Source organism: Acanthopagrus latus, chromosome 3, assembly GCF_904848185.1.
Source record: "Acanthopagrus latus isolate v.2019 chromosome 3, fAcaLat1.1, whole genome shotgun sequence".
In the NCBI taxonomy this organism is placed as follows: Eukaryota; Metazoa; Chordata; class Actinopteri; order Spariformes; family Sparidae; genus Acanthopagrus; species Acanthopagrus latus.
In genome coordinates, this window is record NC_051041.1 from 25545714 (window position 1) to 25570650 (window position 24937).

The 24937-nt window shown below is 42.1% G+C and overlaps 2 protein-coding genes and 1 long non-coding RNA gene across 5 annotated transcripts in view; 1 reads left to right on the plus strand and 2 right to left on the minus strand.

Moving 5' to 3' along the window:
• The window catches only part of LOC119017139 (retinoic acid receptor beta-like), a 246919-nt gene that overhangs the window by 12692 nt on the left and 209290 nt on the right, over positions 1–24937 (plus strand). The gene's annotated exons all lie outside the window — the stretch shown is intronic.
• LOC119017140 lies at positions 3968–23540 on the minus strand. The gene is made up of 4 exons (XR_005074349.1): positions 23252–23540; positions 22621–22861; positions 5171–5321; positions 3968–4467 (listed from the first exon to the last, which is right to left on the minus strand). It is a non-coding gene; the product is annotated as an uncharacterized LOC119017140 (long non-coding RNA).
• LOC119017137 lies at positions 9747–17784 on the minus strand. Of its 3 annotated transcripts, none has more exons than XR_005074347.1 (2): positions 14422–17784; positions 9747–13705 (listed from the first exon to the last, which is right to left on the minus strand). XR_005074347.1 is itself a non-coding variant. In XM_037093588.1 (2 exons), exon 1 carries the CDS (start codon positions 17647–17649, stop codon positions 14863–14865), a length of 2787 nt encoding a protein of 928 aa, XP_036949483.1. In that variant the 5' UTR covers positions 17650–17784; the 3' UTR covers positions 9747–13705; positions 14855–14862. The 3 variants fall into 3 exon arrangements, 1 of the variants encoding a protein (XP_036949483.1); XM_037093588.1 differs by having other exon boundaries at positions 14855–17784; XR_005074348.1 differs by lacking the exon at positions 9747–13705 and adding an exon at positions 13963–14031.

Below are 24937 nucleotides of genomic sequence, written 5' to 3' on the forward strand. Positions count from 1 at the left end.
GCGCTGTTCTCACCACCACCGCTACTTTTACTACATCCATTCACTCCCCTACTGATACGAGTTCGTGTATCATTTCCATTCCCACTTATGTTGGGCAAAGGGTCGTATGTTTGTGCTTGTGCATGTTCCTCGCTCTGCGCGGCAGCGCCATTGCTATACAAAGACGCACCGCGACTAGCAAGCTCACTAATCTCCCGACCGTCATCTCCCAAAGTTAGATTTTCCATTTCAGAATCAGAATCAGCGAATGGGAGCTCAATCACTTCCCTACGTGTCAACTATTTGCTTGCTATTGTCGTTTATTTCGTCTCAATAACTTCTAAATCCACCATTGCCGCTTCAGCGGAATAGCTCCGTTGCGCGCTGTCTCCGGTCTCTCATCCAACAGTTTGCATGGGACTTCCTCGAACATTTTGCATTGAAGCATGACGTATTTATGAGCTAAGGTCTAAGTAAGAGATGTCTGCTAGCTAGTGGTGAGGAGTATGAACGACATGTAACCCCCCGTTAGGAGAAAACAGCTGTTTTGTTGAGTACAGTGCTGTGTCGCAAATTTGCGACTTTGGCGCTTAAAGGGTTAACCTCCAGTAGCTCTCTGTTACCAACATCATAGTTCCGCTCTGCTCTGGACAGCCGTCTTGACAGGAAGACACAGGGATGCATCTTGCCGTCTCTCTCTGACCGCTGAGAAAGTACAGCCCCCACTCCTTCGTTGGACGCATCCACTTCCACCACGAATTGTCACTGTGGGTCTGGAAGAGTGAGGATGGGTGCTGTGGTGAATCGGTGTTTGAGTGTCTGGAACGCCTTCTCAGCTTCAGGGGACCACCAGAACTGCACCTAAGCGGAAGTGAGAGCATGGAGAGGAGCGGCTATTGCGCTGAAGTCTCGGACAATCGGCCATAAAACTTAGCAAATCCCAAGAATTGCTGAACCTTTTTGCGACTGTCTGGTGTTGGCCATTCTGCCACAGCGCTAACTTTAGCCGGGTCCATCTGTACTTTTCCAGGGGCTACAATGAAGCCCAGGAACGAGACAGATTCAGCATGGAAAACACTTTTCTCTGCTTTAACATACAGATTATGTTCTAGCAGTCTCTTGAGTACTTGATTGACATGACTCTGGTAAGTGGCAAGGTCAGGAGAGTAAATCAGAATATCATCTAGGTAAACGTATACAAACTGATCCAGAAAGTCTCTCATAACATCATTAATCATAGCTTGGAATACTGCCGGTACATTGGTGAGCCCAAAAGGAATCATGCAGTACTCATAGTGACCACTGGGAGTGTTGAATCTGGTCTTCCATCTTAGCCTGCTGAAGCTGATCGAAGACAGAGGTCATGATAGGGAGTGGATACTGGTTTTTGAAGATGATGTAATTCAGAGGACTGTCGTCGATGCAGGGGTGAACCGATCCATCCTTTTTTCCTACGAAGAAGAATCCGGCTCCGGCAGGTGATGACGAGGGACGAATCAAAAATCTCTACAACAAAAAAATCACTCTTCGACAGAGGACAACCATATACAAAAAATAAATCTTGACAATACTTGAGAATGCTTGAGAAACAAGGACAAGGAGGGAGTCAGGACTGTGAAGAAGGCTTGAAGTATACGACGGAACGAACAAAATGTTCTAGCACAGAGACGGGGAAGACAAGGACTATATACACATGGGGGAGGGGAACAAAGGTGGAAACAATCAGGAATCAGGGATGACGTCAGATAGGTGACACACAAGGGCAAGTGACCTGAAACGAGAGGAGAGTTACTTTTCAAAATGAAACAGGAAACTGACAAGACAAAAACCCAAGACAAGACAACCCTCACCACAGTGTGACAACTTGACATAACGTCACAAGTATAATTTGGCTTTTTATATTATATATATATATATAATTTTCAGAACAATTTTGGTATGCAAACATTTACTGGATCAGCCTGAGAGCTGACCATGTTTTTATTCAATGAAACCCATAAAAACACAAAATATACTGCTGTATGAACACATGATGTCAAAATGTTCTTGATTGACTTTAATGTACTGTATTGGGGAAATTAATTTGTCACCCCAATGAATTTAAGAGAGTTCCTATTTAATTTGTGTACATTTTGGTCATTTACATTGAAAACACACTGTTTGGTACTATAATAAGAGTAAAAGGTAAAAGAACATAATTCCCAAAAATCAAAATGGAAAAAACAGTATTTTGGAAAAATAAAACAGATTTTATAGGGCCCTAATCATTAGGAACAAGTTTTCCTACCATCAAAGGAAGTGATCTAAGGAGACCCCAGTTTTTCGTGGGTGTTGCCACTCATTGTTTCTTTTGGAAGTTTTGTGGTAACATATGAGGGTTTGTCTTATCCCCCCACTTGCATGGAAACAAATGACTGAGATTAGTGATGTGATCAAGTGTGAATAACTTTGTTAGACAGAAGCACAGCAATGCAACATGCTAGTTCAACCAGAACTATGCCCTCGAAAAGATCATGCAAAATGTCTGATTAACTGCTAATGACATCAAAGTGAGATAGACTGTCTGTCAAAACACAGGCTCTTTAAACACCAAAGCAGTTTAGCCCTTCTTCCTGAGCTGTTATGTGTAGCTGATGACCTTCTTTGTTTCTGCTCTGAAGTTAAGGTTCCACAACCTTAAAATGCTCCTGGTAGTATTGTTTACATTTGAAAGCTGAAGCTAGTGGACTATTCTTAGCTATTGCTTTTACCAAGGGATTATGAGTACAAATAGTAATGCTCAGCTCATCAATTATTAATTAATCAACATGAAGGTCATGCTCTTTGATGTCAAACGCTGTACTGTTTGTTATGGGTACTACAGCAGAGGTGAAAATAAAGTGCAATTCTTCTAGGAAGTCATCAAATGTTGTGCTTGGTACATGTGAGTAAATCTCCAATTTCAGAAGAACATGGGCCAATTTTTGAATAACTGTTTCTTGCAGGTTCTCATTTTCTACATCTGTTTCAATTAAATTGTGAGAATCTACACCTGAACCAATTTCTGCAAGATCAATGGGAAGTTCTTCAGATGAGTGATCCTCATTAATATCACAACTTTGGACAGGCTCATTGGACAGACTCAGCCCTACCTGTTTGAGCCATCAGAGCCTGAAACTGATTCTGAGCCAGACACCGATAGTCCTCAACCTCGTTCCTCAGTCTCCATCAGAATGGTAATTTATTTCTCCCAATTATGCAATTTAGCAATATGTATTACTGGCTAGTAATGTTATAGCCTAGCCAAATACAGTTAGGCTATCAATAGGTAATAATAAAGAACTAAATGTATTTTGACACTTTACCAGATAGTTGTCTGTCCACAGATTATACAATACTTTGTTTTTATGATTTATCTTTTCATTCATTTCTATATTTGTTTTTGTGTATACCTAATAGAGGTAGTACTAGTATGAATACTACTAATATTACTAAATTACTTACCTGTCCTCTGATTAATTTGTGGATTGCTGAATGTCATTAGAACACACAGGCTGAGTAAGACAATATGCTTCAACTGTTTAGGTCATTTTTGTTGTAACATGCTTCATAATGTTGTTGTGCAGGTGTGCATGTGGAGAATGCAGAGCCATGCCCACAGAGGTGGAAAATGTCTGCTGCAAAGAGCTTAATGCTGTATGAAAAGAGAGACTGTTTTTCACAGTAATGATTCAAATAATGAATACATAACCAGCAGAATCCTAGATGTCTTGCACTAAAACACCTTTAACACATACTCCTGTAGGTTCAGAATTGATGTGGAGAGCTAACTGAAGAGCCACGTTGCATGACTCTTCATCCAGGCCTTGAGCCAGTCTGCCTGAACCCCTACTCCCTGCAGAATGCCCTGAACATTTATCAGGCAGACCATGGGCCACTGGAGGCAAAGGACAGATCTGTGTAAGTTAGACAATAAAATGTGTTTTTTATTGATTTTGGATGTTTTAGAAATTACACTGAAAGGCATGTTGTTTGATCAACAGCAAAGACCAGTAAGGTTAATACCCGAGAATAAACTTGCACTGTTTAGACAATCATATTAGTGATGTCGACTAATGTAAACAGTGTATTTTATATACACTCAAAGCACATGAGTACTGCTTGACTGTAACCATTTTAATCCCTCATCTTCCTCAGCCATATATCCTCTCTCATGTAGGACAGATTGCTAACAATAAAGACTGGTTCATTCTGGAGATGTTTTTCACATGGGTCTCTAAACATAAATCAACCAGTGTGTACATTACATTGATATATAGATGTGTATATATTAAATGCACATGATTGGACATAATCACTAGATTATTCTTTCTGAAAACATAGCTGTGTGGAGATGAAAGCTCCATGGAATAAAAACAAATTTCTGTCCATTTTCTTGTCCATCCATTCAGCCTATATGATGAGGCAGACCACAGGTTGATGAGTCAAACTCATCTTCTGAGTTCCAATCTGTAAGACATGACAACATGTGGAGGGAAAGGCTGTTTTTGTTTAGTACATCAAACAAGTTTATCTTGGTTTCTTCTATAAAGACAACACATGTTTATCATGCTTTATGAAAGACAGGTCCAAGGTGTCAAATTTGATCACACAATAGACAACCTACCAAGGACAACCGGTTTGTCATCCCTTCCTGTGTTGTCCTCTGTATGCATCAGGAGTACCCAGATGAAAATGGGCAGCACACTGGTTTTAAACCCCCCATTTAAATTTTGAGTAGTTATTTAGTTTATTTATATTGGGGTTTTTTTAATTTGTTTAAAAATGTATCCAATGTTATAATGCACTTCTAATAAATAAATTATTGAATAATTACATATTTGTGTGTGTCACAACTTTTAAAAACTTAAAATGTAGGCTGCTGGGCCTCTGGTCTTGGGATGGGCTGAGGCAGGAGTAGGCTTGGGCGGTATAAAGGTATTACAGTATACCCAGGTATTTAGAAATTCTGACAGTATGGTTTTCAATACATCCTATAGGGCTGCCACTGACAGTAAAAGATTCTAAACATCAGTTGCAGACCCCTTCATTCAACTGAGATTCTTCCATTAGAGCATTTCTTTTTTTTCTTTTTTCAGTCAGTGTTCATTGGAATATGGCAACACGACAGACATTTGAAAAGTCAAAGTAAGAACTCGATAGCTACATATACCTGTACTGTTTCTGTTGGTAAGTGTTCTTTTGGACCATTGTGTGGCCACGGTCCTTTTCCCCACAAGGCAGTCCGTTTGGCATCCAATTTCCCTGGTGTCTTTCTTCACATCACCACACTGGCACACTGCCTCTCCTCTGGTTGCAGGAGACTGTTTTGTCAAAATAGATAACAGTAAAAGTTACTTTTACTGAACACACCATGTCACACTAAAAACAAATCAAAATAATGAAAGCAAAACAGCTTGATCCTACTTCATGTATACAAATTAATACAATTATTTTATGGTACACTTGACAAAACAGCACATATTATATATACACTGCTCACAAAAATTAAAGGGACACTTTTTTTATTGGGCCTGGCATGAAATCAGTTAAACCTGTCTGATAATTTTCTGGTTGGTTAAGCAGCTGAGGGCATCATTAATCACTTTCAGCTGTATTGGTGTTCATGGAATTAACAACAGGTGCACCACAGTGGCAACAATTAGAAAACCCTCAAAACAGGACTGGTTTTACATGTGGAGGTCATTTCAAGTTTCTCCCTCTTGATCTTTTTTGGCGGATTTTTCACTCATGCTGGTTTTGGCTTGAGTAATTATCTCTACTGGCAGTATGAGGCGATTCCTTAACCCTACAGAAGTTGCACAGGTTGTCCAACTTCTCCAGGATGGCACATCCACACGTGCTGCAGCAAGAAGGTTTAATGTGTCTCCCAGCACAATCTCCAGAACATGGAGGAGATTTCAGGAGACTGGTGGTTATTCTCGGAGAGCTGGACAGGGCCGTAGAAGGTCCTCAAGCCATCAGCAAGACCGATACCTGCGCCTTTGTGCAAGGCGGAACAGGCTGAGCACTGCTCGTGCCCTACAGAATGACCTCCAGAGGGCCACTGGTGTGAATGTCTCTACCCAAACAATCAAGAACAGACTTCATGAAGGTGGCCTGAGGGCCCGACATCCTGTAGTGGGCCCTGTGCTCACTGCCCAGCACCGTGGAGCTCGACTGGCATTTGCTGAAGAACACCAGAATTGGTAAGTCCGCCACTGGCGCCCTGTACTTTTCACAGACGAGAGCAGGTTCACCCTGAGCACCTGTGATAGACGTGAAAGAGTCTGGAGAAGACAAGGAGAACGTTATGCTGCCTGCAACGTCGTTCAACATGACAGGTTTGGTGGCGGGTCAGTGATAGTCTGGGGAGGCATATCCATGGAGGGACGCACAGACCTCTACTGCCTAGGAAATGGTTCTCTGACTGCCATAAGGTATCGAGATGAAATCCTTCAACCCATTGTCAGACCCTACGCTGGTGCAGTAGGTCCTGGTTTCCTTCTAATGCACGACAATGCCCGGCCTCATGTGGCAAGAGTATGCAGGCAGTACCTGGAGGATGAAGGAATTGAAACAATTGAATGGCCTTCACGATCCCCTGACTTAAACCCAATAGGACATCTGTGGGACATTATGTTTCGGTCCATTAGGCGCCGCCAGGTTGCTCCTCAGACTGTACAACAGCTCAGGGATGCCCTCACACAGATCTGGGAGGAAATACCACAAGACACCATCCGTCATCTCATTAGGAGCATGCTGCGACGTTGTCAAGCATGCATACAAGCTCGTGGGGGCCACACAAGATACTGAAAAGCATTTTGAGTTGCAGAAATTAAGTTTTTGAAAAAATGGACTAGCCACAACATTCACTCTGATTTTAGGGTGTCTACACAATTGAGCCCTCTGTAGGCTGAAAACTTTTATTTCCATTAAAAGACTTGGCATCCTTTTGTTCCTAAGACATTGCCCTGTCATTATTTGTATAGATATCCAACTTCATATTGAGATCTGATGTATCTAATGTGTTTCTTTAAAGTGCTCCTTTAATTTTTGTGAGCAGTGTATATATATATATATATATATATATATATATATATATATATATATATATATATATATATATATATATATATATATATATGTGTGTGTGTGTGTGTGTGTGTGTGTGTGTGTGTGTGTGTGTGTGTGTTTTGTTGTTAAATTCAAACATATTAGCAGCCTTATATAAAGCCACTTATATAAACCTTTCCCACCTTTCTTAATGTTTTAATTTCACCATTTATATTTGCGATTTATCCTTCCAGAATAAAGTGACAAATAGTTGAAAGCACAGCTTCATTGCATTACTCATATTTTCTAACTGCCAGCCACATCAGCAAACACCGTGTGATATGATATATGATATGATGTGTCAGCCAACGTAAAGCGCAGTAGTCTGAACCAAATCGGCAAACTTAACTACTCTTCACAACATAAACAAAGATTGCCTATCTGCAAACTTTGTAATTTTACAGGTAAAACAAATAATGAACATTACATGAACTAGTGAGGTACAAGTACCTCAAATTAGTAATGTTATTTAAATGCAGTACTTGAGTAAATGTGTGTCATTACATTCCACCACTGGACATGCCTGCCTCTGCATCCAGGCTCAACTTGGCCATGCGGGTTAAGCTAGCTTAACATTACCAAACAAATCAAGCTAAAATGATTGACATCAGAACTATTAAACCTCCTACAGATATAGCTTAAAATTTGCCCCTTTTTTGACAGAAACTAACACGTTCAAGACCAACCTAAATATCAACATCATTTAATTGTTTGTGTTAAGCTAGAGATGCACAGCTTTTTAAATCTAACATTAAAGTACATGACCGACCATATAAAAGTCAAAAATACTCATATCAATACATCTGATATAGTACACGGACCATTTTGAAATTGCTTAATAATTCATGTACTTAGTAGAAAATCAAAAGATAGCAAGGAACTCTCTTGATTTAATTGTCAAAAGTGCAATTATTCAATAGTTTCCCCTTTAAAAAAAATGATGTAATGCAAACAACATCCATGTTTCACTTGTTAGAGTGTATCAAACATAAAAACAATATCAGGAGGTAAAGAGATAAAAAGAGAACAGATGATGACTTCTCCTTGATCATCCTTTGGTGTATGAAATAGAGATGATGAAAAGCGGAGACTGTATTATTCACAACATAGAGACTGAAGAATAAATGTGAGGCTGTCCTATGTAGATATATCTGAGCGCATCTGAACTTTAGACATCAAGAAAAAAAATGATGAAACAAACAGTAAGGTAATGAGAGTGGCCGAGTGTGATTTGTGGATTCACACAAATGGTCCATGCTGTCGCAGCCTCCCAGGGGAAAAAACTCAAACACTCACTGTTGTTGGGTCAGCAGTCCAGTTCACCTTGCTTGCTGTCTTCTACCTCCATAGGGGGATTCACAAAGGAAACTGAGCTCTATGGCAAATCACATCACAACTCCTGGGAACACTGGTGTCCCAGTCAACATCACAAAGGGCTGTGTGAGTGTGTTTATGTATGAGAGAGATAAATAGAAGACAAAAAGACAAAGGAAATATTGTAATCAAGTGTACACAGTAATACATTATTCTGAATTTTACATTCCTATTTCCACAATGCAAAACAATATTTCAACACATATGGTTACTTAATGATGCCTGCTTTTTTGTTTTGTCTGTTTCTTAGTGAAATTGCATCTCTTATCTTAAAACATTCTCTTTCCAAAAACTTGAAGACTGATCACCATTATAAGCCCCTTAAACTTTGACATTCTGTGGTTTTTTAAAGGGACTTTATCCCAAAATGTTCTTATGGACCATAGCAGTGGTTTTGCTTGTTTCAGTTTACTGCAAACAGGACTGGCCTGAACTAAGGGGCTGTTTGGGCCTCCCTGGCCCTCAGAGGGCCCCAAATCAAGACAAAGATTTTTTTTCATTTATTTATTTATTTATCTATTTATTTATTTACATACATACATACATACATACATACATACATACATACATATTAAAAGTCCCATATTATGAAAAACACATTTTCACATATATGCACACACATATGAGCTGGTCCTCCCTGAGCCCGCCAACTCCTTTCATAACGTAACAAAACTATATTCTGTAGGAACAGAGGAGACAGTGGTTGCGTTTCATATTTCAGAGACAACGTACCAGTTGCGGTTTGTGTTAGCTTGTACGTGTGCTAACCACTTCACGTCAGACTGTTTCAGTAACAAGAGTCTGTACAAAGCTGGCTTTACCTCGACACTGACCTCTGTAAAAGGATCAGTCCCAACCATACCAGACCCAGCAACTGCACCCGAGCCACAGGTAAGTGTTGAAGTAACGCCATGTTTTGATAGTATTTACAGATGCCTACAAGTATGGTGAAGTCAGCTGGAAATTGGCTAACTAGTTAGCTCCGCTTCGGTCCGCTATGCAATGGCGTTTGAAGTGAGTTTAATGTTAATAATAAGATGGAGCTTGGTTGTCACACTACAAAGTCTGGAAACGTGCAGACTGGAGACAGAGACTATGTGAACAGTGTCCAAGAGTTTGGAGACTGTGTTGGAGACAAACACAACTTTCACTAGCTGTTAGCCATTAGCTACATGGTAGTAACTGTAACAACACATAGGAACAAACTAACATTATACAGACACACTAACCATTCTGAAACATCGTGCTGCAGCCGCAGAGTCTGTACTTCTTCAGGAGCCTCTCCTTCTGGGTCCCATTATGGGTCAAACTGGTATGGTTGAATGAAAAATCTCCGAGCCACTATACAGACACACTAACTATTCTGAAACATCCTCCTGCTACTACTATGATTGGGTTCTACAGCCTTCAAAGCCTCCTTCCAACCCAGAGCAGTCATGTTGAAGAGTCCCATTCTGGAGCAAGGCTGGCCAGACATGGTCAGACTGTACTACCTTGAAGTAGCAGAAGGTGATGCCTTTCAACGCTGAAGTGCTCACTGATGTTGCCTGCTCTGGCTTCTTTGGCCAGCGTTCAGCACTCTGCTTTAAGAACTAGGGCCCTTGGCTCCAACGACCAAGCCCTGCTAAATCCAAGAGTGACTTCCCCCTAGTTATGTCATCTGCTGGATTACTGTGGGTGTCCACGTATCGCCAAGCCTGACGGTCAGTCAGCCCCTGTGTCTCTGACACACAGGTTCCAACAAAGACCTTGACTATCTACAGGAGTCTGATTGGAGCCACTCCAGTACTGTGGTGGAGTCAGACCACAAGGTTGTCTGCCTGATGGTGAGCATCATCTCAGTCTCTATGAGTTTGGCCAGTTGAGCTCCAGACAATGCAGCGCAGAGCTCGAGGCGGGCATAGACTGTTCGCTACAAAGGTGATGTGAATGGTGTCTCCTACTTGCCCTGTGAGGTAGGCCACTGCCACATATACTCATTTGGAGGTGTCGCAGAAGGCATGCAGTTCATACTCTGGATCTGCGCCCTCTACAGAGACTGGTGAATAACAGATAACAGTGGGGGATGAATACTCTGTCAAGGTGTTGCAGCTCACTCTCCCAGGCTTCCCAGGCTTGTCGTAAGGTTGGAGGTAAGTTGGGGTCATCCCAGCTTCACTGTTTGGACCAGAGCTGCTGAATGAGCACCTTGGCACGTGTTGTACATGGTACAATAAACCCCAAAGGATCATACTGGCTGGCCAATTACTTGATATGCTGTCCTCACAGTCAGAGCTGCATGCTCAATGAGCCGGCATTGATAGCCAAAAGTATCGGCAGCACAGTTCCACCTAAGGCCTAAGGTAGGCTCAAGTGGGTCAGTTCGGCTTTGGTTAAGCCACTGCTCTGTAGCTGAAGATCTTGCATCAGTGGGAAGGTGAGCAATCACAGTTGTTTGATTACTCGCCCACTGTCTTAGATCGAACCCTGCTTCAGCCAACAGTGTACTCAGCTGGTTTTCTCTCTGCGTGGCTGCACTTATGGTGGGGAAGCTCTCAAGGCAATTGTCGACATAGAAACCCTGCAGCACCGACTGTAGTGTATCAGGATGGCTTTCTTGGTGGTTGCTGCAAGGCAAAGATGGCAACATAGACTACTTCATTCATACACATCTGGTGGGTCTTCACAGTGCAGATCCCTCCAAATTAACCAGGCAGAAGGCAGACCTGGTGAAACATTGCGCAGATATCTCCACTCACTGCAACCTGATGCTGTCCAAACCATAGAAGAACACCTAGCAGCAGTGGGTCCAGTGTGGGTCCAGGTAGGAGCTGGTCATTCATAGAGATGCCCTGGTGCCTGAATGAGCTGTTGAATACCAGCCGTGACTTGTTATGTCACACCAGATGATGAGGGAGATACCATGACTCTGCAGACTGATCAACCTCTCTAGGTAGAAGTTTCTTGACGTATCCAGCCTTGATAAGTTTGTCAATCTCAGTTGAGTAGACAGCTGCCTTTTCCAGATCCTTCCTGAGCCACTTCTCGGTGGCCCTCAGGTGAGCTATGACAGAATGCGTGGAACTATTAAGTTTAGGTGCTCCTGTCTTCCTCAAGGGGGGTTGCATAACGCTAGACTCCCTCTATGTCAACATGATGAGGTTTTGGTCTCCAGAAGGCTCATGGCTTTCTGATCTTCATGAGAACGACCAACCATTTTCTCATTTCGAAATGGCAGGATGTCTAGTTGCCATAATCTTTCGATTTTCCTGTAGAGGAGATGTTCAGGGTTAGCAACTGACGTAAAGAGGCACTGCTGCACTGAAGTCTGTGCTGGCAGACCGACTTTAGCCCCTACAAGGTCCACCCAAGGGCAGTATGGATGGCTATAGGTTCTCCACTTGTTCCTTTGCGTATTGGCTTAGTGGCAGTGATAAGGCGTACATGATCCGACCAAAGCAACATCAGCGGGCACGCGTTGAAGAATGGCAACAATGGGACCCTGCATAAGTGAATTTATCGTCTTCGTAGCATCTGTACTGTTCCATCAGGTCTAGACCTGAAGCAGTAAATGCTCCCTGTACTTTGTAGTGTCTCTGTGGGTTACTTTTGGAAGAGATTTCAAAGCTGATCTTGGAGCCCCTGAGGTGTGTAATGTCTGTCCGCACAGTGCGAAGGGCAAGATTCTCACATTCACCATTCACATGCACATTTCCTTCTGTTATGCACTTGTCCAGGTCTGCCACTGACTGCCCTTTAACACTGGGACAGCAACTGATACAGTGCTCTTGTCGCAGCACAGGCAATGTATTTTGAATGGTTTCTTGTTATTTGATGGTGTGGGTTTACCAGAGGTGTTCGGTTAAGTGGGCTCTGCACCATGATATACAGCTGCACTTTGATTGTTGCTCTGGACTAGGATCTTCTCCTTACCATTACCTTGAGGTTTCTCTGTTGGTAGCATTGCACCAGTCTGCTGGACAGGCGCTGTTTCTGGGCTTTACCTTGAAGCCATCCATTCAAGCCCTGCAGGTTGTAGGGGTTGAGGCTTGTGCTGCTGAGCTCGCCTTGTAGCTGTAGATACTCAATGAACCCATCTCTGTGGTACTTGGGTAGCTTACTGAGTACGTACATGAGAGCAGCAGTTGAACTCCATACTCCCAGGTCCCTCTAAGGAGAGCAGCATACTCATCAGGAGGCTGACCCGTAGTGCGAAGCTCTGAAAGGTACGTGCATCACCAGGCTTAACATCAGGTGTGGATAAATGGCTGTTATTTCACTTTGTGCCAGCTGGTGTGGCTGACCATACTGGAGCTGTAAGGCCTGCATAGTTGTGTATGGGTATGGATGGTGGCATCAGGACTGGTCTATCATCTGTGCTTCAGGCAGTTTGAGGTGCTCAAGTAGCACATGATATTTGTACTTCTCAGTCAGATCCACAAGAGGCTCAAGCAGGTTGTCTAAAGCCTCAAGTTAGCAAACTCCCTTTAACTATCTGTGGATTTTGGGTTTCGGCACACCATATGCTGGGGCAAATTGGCAGACCAAAGCTAAGTGGGGCTACAGTCTAACTTAATTGCAGTTGCGACTGAACAGTTGAGAATAAATCTTCCACCACTGGAGCAGATGATCAATGCTGAAGGGGCGCTATTACTGTAGGCGCAAAAGCATAATGAGGCAGGCCGTAATTTGAAGGAGCCATCACGTGTGGCTGATGATACTGCGATGCATGCAGATAGCTGTAGGACACAGCCCTGGGCTCATAGGTGTGGGTTGTAGCCGTACAACCAGCCGTAGAATGGTTTGGTAAGATGAGGGCAAAGTGCCGAAGGTGATTTTGTGGGTGGAGGTGTAGCGTCCTTCCTATTGTGATTATCCTCATCTACCTCTTCTTCCACTAGGAAGGAAGAGATGTGTTCCAGCAGCTCCTGGCAGAAATGCGGTAAGGGCAGGTTGCCGAGGATTGTAGGCAAGGATGTAGTCTTCAAGACATCTGGGGGTGCAGTGACGCCTCGCTGATTGGTCTTGAATCTCAGGATGAGGTAGAGATGCTGACTGCTCTTCTGATGACATCTTCTGCAGCAGCCAATTGATCTTGCTGGAGGGACCTTTGTTGAGGATTAGACCTCTGAAACTTATGTGTGGAGAAGTTGGCCACAACAGGGTTCCGGTCAGAGAACACATGTCAACCATCAGTTGAGTTTAGGCTCTTTTACTGTGGTGCATAATGATTTAGTTGCTGGAATAAAACAGAAAACAATGTTTGAGTTATTACTCCTTAGTTAGTATTAAAAGACCCAAACTAGATGCACATATGGAAAATAAATGAGACCTGCATATTTACATGTGAATAATAAACATTAGCTGTGCTCACAATACTGAGGGTAATTAGCTAGTGAGTTAGCTTAAACAAGGCTAATATCTTAACAAGCTAGCAACACAAACAAATTCTGTCCAACATTATGACTGCACAATGCATGCTGTAGCGCCCTCCAAGAATAGGCATGAGGCACGAGGTCTTGGTTAGAAGACTGGGTTTAATCCATACAAACCAACCCGTGAGAACTGGGTTAAAGAGAGAAAATAATAAAGAATAAAATAAATGAAATGCATGTATGTTGTCTGGTGTTTACACTTCATAAACTCAACTACAGTACACAACAACCAGGAATCCTACAGTATAAACAAGCATACATATTTCATTGCATAACTTTCACAGCTTTACCTCTAAGTAGTTAATTCACTTAGAAAAATCGTTTGCACTTTCACACAAATTACACAACCTATCATGTAAGGTTGTTCATTTAAAAGATGTTTTCTGCACTTAAAGATTACACACATAGCATGTAAAATCATACGCTGGACATTGGTTAACAATCACAACAGCGCTACTGAATTCCTGTAATTATTGCATCTTCACCAAATAAACATGAACCTTCCTTTTAATTAACATACCTCGTAGGCTGCCTTTCTCTTATGAGGGACTAATCTTCCTTATTTATTCTTCTCGTTGTCTTCTTTCTTCATGTTTTATCTGTTTACTCTTTTATTACTTAGCTTAGCTGTAGCTGTTTACTTTTTCTGCCGTCTTTTCTGGCGCTTCGGATGCCAGGTGTTTCATTAATTACAATACGGGTGGAACACAAGTGCGGCAGTAATTAGTTCCGCCTATCAAATTACAATTACTAAAGGTAGGAACCAAAGAAAAGGCATGACAGACAGCTAGAAATTAAACTGCCGATGGGAGGCAGTTACACTCCCACCAATCATTAGTGATTTCTTGGCGCGACTTAGAAAGACAAACATACTGCATATAAACATTAATTAACTGAAACAATTTGATTAATGAACCAACTGTTAGAATGGCAGAGAGTGAGTTTTAAGATACCAAAGACTTCAGTCTGCTTCCAATAGTGTAACTGTCTTCTGAATGGGCCTCTCCAGGTGAACAGGTTTTGAGATGCGCCTTCCCTTCCCATCCAGAGTTGAATCGCTCATGAGCAACTTGAGTTTCCTCACTCGTCCGTCCTTTCCTGGGTACACTTCAATGACCTTTGCCAACTTCCAATGGTTTCGTGGTGCAGCATCATCCTGAAGGAGAACAATGTCATTGATTTTAGCATTTCTGCGATCCTTGATCCACTTTTGTCTGTGTTGGAGATTTAGGAGGCACTCCTTTTTCCACCGTGTCCAGAAGGTGTTTGCAAGAAGCTGAACTCGGCGCCATGTCTTGCGGAGGTACAGATCTTCCTTGACAAACTTTCCTGGAGGTGGGGAGATAATCGTGGATTTCATAGTCAGTATGTGGTTTGGTGTCAGGGGCTCTGGACTTGATGAGTCACTTAGGTGATCAGTGGTCAGAGGTCTGCTGTTCACTACTGCCATGACCTCATATAGGAATGTTCGTAGAGAGGAGCAGTCAAGTTGTTTGGTTGACCGTTCTAGAATCGACATCAAAACACTTCTGATGGTGCGGTCACATCCCAGTTCCTTGAGCTCCTCTTGATCCATCTCTTTTAATGCTATAACAAACTCATGTTTAGCACCAACGAAGTTCGTCCCTTGATCACATCTTAACTGACGTACTGCCCCTCGAATAGCAATGAATGAACGCAGAGTGTTAATAAAGGCATCCGTAGTCAAGTCATCGAGCATTACAATGTGTATTGCTCTGGAACACATGCAGGTAAGCAACACCCCATACCGCTTTAACTCTTTTCTTCCTTCCTTGACGTAGAATGGTCCAAAGCAGTCCATCCCGCAGTAAGTGAATGGTGGGGTTGTCTCCACTCGTTCTTGTGGGAGGTCTGCCATCCTTTGCTGTTCTGTACATCTTCTGAACTTCCTGCACTTTGTACACTTGTAGATATGAGATGATACTGCCCTGCTGCATCCAAGGATCCATACGCCACTGGAACGGAGCTCATTCATAGTCATTCCTCGTCCCTGATGATGGACTTTCTCATGATAATGCTTGACAAGTAATACTGATATGTGACTGTCTCTTGGGAGCACTGCTGAATGCGTCACATGTGGATGTAGAGCAGCATGAGTTAAGCGGCCTCCCACTCGAAGGATACCCTGATCATCAAGGAATGGACATAACTTGTGCAACTTGGTCTTATCTTTGATTTGCATCTCTTTATGACGCTGGAGGCAGTGTATCTCTTGAGAGAAGGCTGCTTCTTGAACCATCTTGATAATGACCAGCTCTGCTTCCCTCCTTTCTTCTAAGCTGCTGGCTTCACAGGACCTTGGTTTAAGGCCCTTTTTTTCCTTGGCGAGGCGCTTGAGTCTGGCGATAGCTTTCACCATTCTCATCCAGTCGGAGAACTTGTGGAGACGATCTAACAGCGACCTCACCTCTTTAGCATGAGTGTCATGAACCTGGGCCTTCTTGAGCTCTGGATCATTGCTTGAGATCTCTCCCACCTTGACTACTTGACTTGGTAGGTCCTTTTGCCAGAGAAGGTCTGGGCCTGTGAGCCAGTTTGAAGCTATGAGCTGCCCAGCTGTGAGACCTCTTGAGGCATGGTCTGCTGGATTGTCTTCAGAGGCTACATACCTCCATTGTGCAGACTCTGTGCTTTGCTTGATGCGCTCCACGCGGTTTGCTACGAACACATGAAATCTTCTGGCTTCATTATTTATGTATCCAAGTACAACCTTGGAATCAGTCCAGAAGATTTCTCGTGATAAGTCAACTTCCAGTTCCTTCTTTAGCATGTCACTGGTGCGGACAGCTACTACCGCTGCTGACAGCTCAAGTCGTGGTATAGTTGTGATCTTAGTGGGTGCAACCCTTGATCTTCCCATGACTAAGGAGCAGTGGACTTCACCTGATGTGCTGACTGCCCTGAGGTAAGAGCACTCTCCATAGCCGGACACACTGGCGTCAGAGAAATGATGGCGCTCATAGTGCTGGACCTTGAAGCTTGGTGGTGTGTAGCATCTCTGGATCCTTACACCAGCCAAGTTTGGCAAGTCATGAAGCCAAGACTCCCACAGAGGTCGAAGGTCATCAGGTAAGGTATCATCCCAACTGAGCTTGTCACGACACATCTGCTGCAATATCTGCTTTCCCAACAGGACAAAGGGTGCCACAAATCCCAGTGGATCGAACACAGAAGCGACTGTAGACAAGACTCCTCTTCGGGTAAGTGGACTTTCCTTGACAACCACCCTGAACTGGAACTCGTCTGACGCTACACACCACTGTACACCAAGTGCTCTCTCTATGTGTAGTTCACTGAGTGCCATATCTAGGTCTTTGGGAGCTACAGCGCATTCTTCCTTGGGAATAGTGGCCAGAACTTCCTTGTTGTTGGAGATGAACTTGTGAAGCCGAAGTTTACCCATACTGCAGAGCTCTCTTGCTTCCTTCACCAGCTGTATTGCTTGGCTTTCGGTTGCTACACTTGACAAGCCATCATCAAGATAGAAGTTGGTCTGAATGAACTTGATGGTGTCTTCACCGAAACGTCCTAGTCCTTCAGCAGCAAGGTGCTTTAGTCCATAGTTGGCGCAACCAGGTGAGGAAGCTGCACCAAACAAATGCACTTTCATCCGATAGATGGAAGGCTGGGCATCAAGGTTTCCATTTTCCCACCATAGGAAACGTAGGTAGTCTTGGTCATCTGCATTCACATGAAACTGGTGGAACATGTGTTCTATGTCACACATTATCGCCACAGGACCTCTGCGGAAACGACACAAGACACCAACCAAGGTGTTTGTCAGCTCTGGGCCAGTCAGCAGATGATCATTCAAGGATGTCCCTTGAAACCTTGCAGAGCAGTCGAACACGACACAAATTTTTCCAGGCTTTTTTTGATCAAGGTATTTTTATTTAGTTTTACAAGTTATAGTTTACAATTTAACATAGGTCCAACAGAACGTAAACCCCTCCCACCCTCCCCCCCCAAATACCAGACATACAGAGTTCGCAGTATGAAATACATAGTTCAAAATACAGAACTCACATAGCCCACATAACCAGATGATAATTTAAAAAAAAAAAAAGAAAAAAGAAATACAATAATACAGATGACTAAGGACAACAATTTACAGTACTATATTGTCTGCCTCCATATCTTCAACAAACATCAAGAAAGGCTGCCATATGTTATAAAATTTTCTAGTAGACCCCCTGATTGTGTATCTAATCTTCTCCAACTTGATATGGTACATGATTTCCCTAACCCAATGACTGTATGTTGGAGGGGCTGGGTCTTTCCATTTCAATAATATCAGTCTTCTAGCTAGGAGAGAGCAGAAAGCCACCATCATCCTTTCCCACATCTCCAGATGGGAGTCTATCTGGGTTACACCGAAAAGCACAATGAGTGGGGACGGTGCAAGCTTTTTCGCAAAAATCTTAGAAAAGGTCTCAAAGATTGGCTGCCAGAAAGCGCAAAGCTTTGGACATGTCCAGAACATGTGTAAGAGAGTGGCTGGATCTCGCCCGCATCTATCACAAGTGGGGTCTATATCAGCATTGATCTTAGAGAGTCTAACTTTAGACCAGTGCAGACGATGTACAATTTTAAACTGAATGACAGCATGTCTAAGACAGATGGAAGATGAAAAAATTCCCTGTATTATTTTGTGCCAAGTGTCATCTGTGATTTGTTCACTTAAATCTGTCTCCCATTTATTTTTGAGGAGGTCCAAAGGCGTCAAGTTATGAGAGTATAGTATTTCGTAAATTGTGCTAATAGTTCATTTTGTGACTTGTTTACAGTCAAAAATTGAGTCCAACAGGCCAGTTGGAGGGCGTAGGGGAGAGCATGTAAAGTTTGAGAATACAAAATTTCGAAGTTGCAGGTATCGATAAAAATGTGATTTGGAAATGTGGTATTTTTGTACCAACTGTTCAAAGGAGGCAAAGCTGCCATCAATATACAGATCAGACAGTGATACTACACCCTTTCTGGACCACATATCAAAGACCCCATCTATTAATGATGGGACAAACATGTGATTCATTGTAACTGGTGCAGCCTGAGATAGATCTGTAAGTGCAAATGATCTTCTAAATTGGTTCCAGATCTTGATTGAATGCAAAACAACCAGGTTAGAGGTAAAGTTAGACATGGGCTGTGTAAGTGGCAACTTGGAACACAGTAAGGCTTTCAAAGAAGTGAAATTTATAGATGCCCCCTCCAAACTTAGCCATTCAGAGTCTGTGTTATCATTATCGTTATCCATCCAATATAATAATACTCGTATGTTAACCGCCCAATAGTAATACAAGAAATTAGGGAGTGCCATCCCTCCCATTGAGCGAGGTCTCTGAAGTGCACTTCTTTTTATTCGGGGCGTTTTTTTGTTCCAAATGAAACTTGATATCTGATTATTTAATTTGGTAAAAAAAGACTTAGTTAGAAAGATGGGAAGGCACTGAAATATATATAAAAACTTGGGCAATATATTCATTTTTACTGTATTAATTCTTCCACCTAGAGAGAGAGGCAGGGGATCCCATCGTTTGATATCCTGATTTAAGTTTGATAACAGGGGCTGATAATTAGCAGCATAGAGATCTTTATGTTTATCTGTAACCCATATGCCGAGGTATTTGAATTTTTTGAGGCTAATTTTAAAGGGAAGTGATTGTAAGGATGTCCCATCATTACTCGTACCAACAGGCATCAGCTCACTTTTTTGAATGTTGACCCTGTAGCCGGATAATTTGCCAAATTTTGTTAGTAAGATCATTAGTTTAGGAAGACTCAAAAGGGGCTGTGATATATATAGTAGCATATCGTCCGCATAAAGCGAGACTTTGTGCTCCACTCCTGCTCGGTTGATTCCTCTGATATCAGTATTTTGCCTCAGAGCTAGAGCTAGTGGTTCCATTGCAATCGCAAAAAGAAGCGGTGACATGGGGCATCCCTGTCTTGCACCATGTTTAAGCTCGAAAAAAGGGGACAAATTATTATTAGTACGAACAGCAGCTACCGGAGAAGTATATAGAAGTCTGATCCATGATATGAATTTATTGCCAAATCCAAACCTCTCCAGTGTACTGAAAAGATAGCCCCACTCCAGGCTTTTGTGGATGATACACCCCATGATGTGGGATGTACCACGCTGGAGTTTTTGTGAGGTCTTCGTCTGGGACCTTTTCTGCATCTCCACGGCTTATGGTCTCCTCCATGAAGGCTTGGTAGTCCTTATAGTACTGCTCGTTTCTTTTCAGCTTTCTTTCTAGGCACTTGAGACGATGGATGGCACATATCTTGTTATCTGGTAAGTTGGGCCTTTCATTTTTGAATGGAAATGGCATCTCAAAATGACCATCATCCTTGAGCCTGATGCCTCCTTTCATCTTTGACAGGAATCTGAGATCCTCTTGAGAAATGTTTCCATCCTCTGACACTCTTTCAACAAAGTCAGATTCTAGCACCTTGACAATTTCTGCTGGTGAGACTACTTCCTTGATCTGTGTTCTACAGACATAGTGCACTTCATTTGTGAGGTTTGAAGAGGCCTGAGGATCTGGCACCACTTGCCTCACAATTACCTGATGACTCACTCCTATAGGATCTCCATAGTCGATGCATGGGTTGCCATAGCCAACCACACTCCAACGCAAGTCTGTTCTGAGTGCATAGGGCTGATTTTCTTCACTGGACACCACTTGTCGTGGGACAAGAGCTTGAGGACAGTTGTAGCCGATTAACAGGCCAACATCGCAGCTTTGCTGAGGAGCAATGTCATCCGCAATGTGCTCAAGATGAGGCCATACCTTAGCGGTGTCCGGTGTGGGAATGTGGTCTCTGTTCGCAGGGATGAATTCTCTTGAGTAGGTCACTGGCAGAGAAATTGTCCTGTCTGAGTAGAACCCTCTTACTTGTAAACCAGTCAGTTTCTTGCAGGACACAACTGCATTTCTTGAGGACATTGTGGAGAGCCTTAGCTGAACTGGTTCGTTCCTTGTGTGTAGTGCCTTTGCTGTTTCTTCCAGGATAAACGATGTGTCGCTCTGTGTATCAAGGAGTGCGTACACAAGAACTTCACGATTTGGCTCACTTGCAGCTGACACCCACACTGGAATGATAGAGGAAGTATGGGTATCTTTAACATTCTGGATGACTGTATTGGATGTTGCCTCACATGCTATTCTTACTGTTTTATCCTGTGTGCTATCCACCTTTCTTTCCCTTGACTTGACACTGTCTCTTGCTCTATTTGTCCTTGTTGATGTCCTCTCTTCTTTAGTGTGATTGTCGTGAAGGCAAGTTGGATGTTTTTTCTCACATGTATCGCAGGAATTTCGGTTGTCACAATCCTTCGAGCGATGGCCAGAATTCAGACAGTCAAAGCACAACTTCTTTTCTTGAATGAACTTTACTCGCTCAGGGATTGTCTCATCCATAAATTTACGACACTTCTGTAGACTGTGACCTGTTTCTTTACAGTAGTCACAGTTTGTAGTGGCAGCTTTCTCCTCTGAGTTGGTTGCCAGCACCTTTGCTCCAGGACCTCTGTTCTTTGAAGTCTTTGCCCTCTCATTTTCACTTGGTTTTAGAGCATGGAGAGATGTTATTGGATTGCAAGCGATTTTGGCTTCACGTGTAAGGAACTCCACGAACTGACTGAAACTTGGAAATGTGTGACTTTGTTCGTCCACTTCTATGACCTTTCTATTCCATCTTGAGGTAAGCCAGTCTGGAAGTTTGGCAAGCATTTTTTGATTTTCATTGCAGTCGTTGAGCACCTCAAGACCCTTAATCTGAGACATGGCGGCCTCACAGCTGCAAAGAAAGTCAGCAAATTCTTGAAGTTTGATGCTGCCTTTGGAGCTTATCTTGGGCCATGCATCGAGTTTGTCTCTGAAAGCCTTGGCAATGAGGAATGGATTACCATATCTCTCCTTTAGGATAGTCCATGCTGCATTATAGGCTGACTCTGTACCTAGCAGGAAGTAACTCTCTATGGCCTTCTTGGCAGGTCCACCAACGTATTTTCGCAGATAATATATCTTCTCTTCAGCTGGTATGTTTTTCCTGTCTATGAGAGTTTGAAAGGAAACCTTCCAGTCATTGAATCGGAGTGGATCACCGCTGAAGGTTGTCGGTTCAGGTATAGGAAGACGACTTGCACTGATGGACTCTGCAAAAGCTCTAACAAGAGCTGCTGTGCTGTCTTCTTGGCTTGGAAGTCAGGCAAAAGGTAGACAAAGCTTAGCAGGGTAGTTATCGTATTTAAAGAACTACTGTGACTTGCTCTTAATAGTGCTGTGACTGATTAGTTACGGTTTACCTGAACTTCTAGTTTGACCCTTAAATCACCACAAGTGATAAACAACAAGAATATGAACACTCACTTAGACTGACATGAACAGTTACTAAGTAAAAGTCATTCACCTTAAATGCACTAAATTACAAGTGCTGACTTAAACTTAATACTACCAGCTGTTAATAATATTTGCAGTACCCCATTTGTAAACACAATAGACAGGTGAGTACAGTATCAACATCCAATGAACGTCAATAACAGCAGAAGTCAGTAAAGATCATTAACTTGTAACGTGAAAATACCAAGAATGTCTCAGTCCTTTGAAGAAACACAATTTTTGTTTTCTTGTTAAAGTCTCTTATTAAAGTCTCTTATTTGTGGTAAAAATTCACAATATGGAACCTGGACCTTCCATGGGGGCTGCAACTTCTTGCGTGGCGGTGTAGATGATGGTAGGAGACACACAGGCTGGAACAGGAAATCATCTCCTCTCTCCCTGGCTCTCTGCTTTCTGGCACCGCGGTCCTTGTCTACTCATGCTGTGGAGCAGCCTACGAGTTCTCACTGTAGCGCCCTCCAAGAATAGGCATGAGGCACGAGGTCTTGGTTAGAAGACTGGGTTTAATCCATACAAACCAACCCGTGAGAACTGGGTTAAAGAGAGAAAATAATAAAGAATAAAATAAATGAAATGCATGTATGTTGTCTGGTGTTTACACTTCATAAACTCAACTACAGTATACAACAACCAGGAATCCCACAGTATAAACAAGCATACATATTTCATTGCATAACTTTCACAGCTTTACCTCTAAGTAGTTAATTCACTTAGAAAAATCGTTTGCACTTTAACACAAATTACACAACCTATCATGTAAGGTTGTTCACTTAAAAGATGTTTTCTGCACTTAAAGATTACACACATAGCATGTAAAATCATACGCTGGACATTGGTTAACAATCACAACAGCGCTACTGAATTCCTGTAATTATTGCATCTTCACCAAATAAACATGAACCTTCCTTTTAATTAACATACCTCGTAGGCTGCCTTTCTCTTATGAGGGACTAATCTTCCTTATTTATTCTTCTCGTTGTCTTCTTTCTTCATGTTTTATCTGTTTACTCTTTTATTACTTAGCTTAGCTGTAGCTGTTTACTTTTTCTGCCGTCTTTTCTGGCGCTTCGGATGCCAGGTGTTTCATTAATTACAATAGGGGTGGAACACAAGTGCGGCAGTAATTAGTTCCGCCTATCAAATTACAATTACTAAAGGTAGGAACCAAAGAAAAGGCATGACAGACAGCTAGAAATTAAACTGCCGATGGGAGGCAGTTACACATGCGCTTAACACATAAGAGATTAAGTACTTTGTGTTGAGCTAATGTGGCAAAATGCTTTATTCTCCCAAACTTACATCATCAGTGACTTCTGCACTGCTTCTGCACCAGAGTCATTGACATAACTGATGATGCCTGATTAAAGCAGGAAGTAGGATAAGCCTTCCTTTCAAAGTAAAATTTCAAAATAAGTCTCTCAACATAAATGTTTTTGAACATGAAGAATTCACAACACTATTCCTTTCGTGGTTTGTTAGTTGTCAGTTGATTGCACATAATTTAAGTATTGTATATTGTAACGAAAATAAAACTGTTCACATTCATTCATTGTATATGTATTTTTATGGTCCATGCAACCATTTGTTTCCATTAGTTCAATTGTTTAGCAGACCATTTCATTCTATATTGTGATGTATTAAATTATACTGAAAGACAGTTCCAAGAGTCTGCATATTTATTTACCTATTGTAAATGAATGAGAACTCATGCCTGGATGGTTGGAACATGCTAAGGTTTAATCTGTCTGACAAGCATTTGAAATGAATATGAATATATCAACACTTTTTTTTCTTTTTTTATCCATTGAAATTTAGGGTCCACTTTGTCCACCTCAAACTTCCAGTCTTGATTGGGTGTTTATACATTGTTTGGACTCTGGATCACTGAGGCATTCAGTATGCTTGAAATGAAGTAGCATAATCAGTGTGTCATTGCAAAGCATGCTCTGTTCCACCTGAAAATTGAAATAAGAGTAAATTCAATATTGTTTAAAATTTTGTATAAATATCTCTATATCTAGTTTGAAGAACATCCATGCTTTTTTAGGATACAGATGGTAAAGCTCATTTGATATGAAATATACAGTATGTCCATTCACTGAATACATACAGAGGAGGATTAGACAAGGAGTTGAGGGTAGGGTCAGGGTCTTCTCAACATCATCCACTGTGGCAGACAACTGTAGAGCATGGACAATGTAATTGTAGTGACAGAATGTGGTGTCCATGAGACTAGATACTCTGCTGTTTGAATGCCACCTTCCTGTCTATAGATCTCCTCCAATCTTTTGCATTTTTGCTTTACAGTATGATGCCTGTAAGTATGGGATTTAAATGCTTCAAAAGTTATGTATGATCTTTTGTAGTCAGACAAGATATACATGGAAACTGAATTGGGAATATCCCTCTGAATTCTCATGCACCTTACATATGCAGATAGAGTGGTATATTCACTGGAACAGACCTGGCATGAGAACATTTTGAGAGCAAATCCAAAGATGATAAAAACTGCCAATACACACACAAAAAGAGCTTTAGCATGTTTTAGTATGATTCTTGTTAATGCAAACATGTACTGCAAACATGAAATCAAAGAGCTCAACAGTA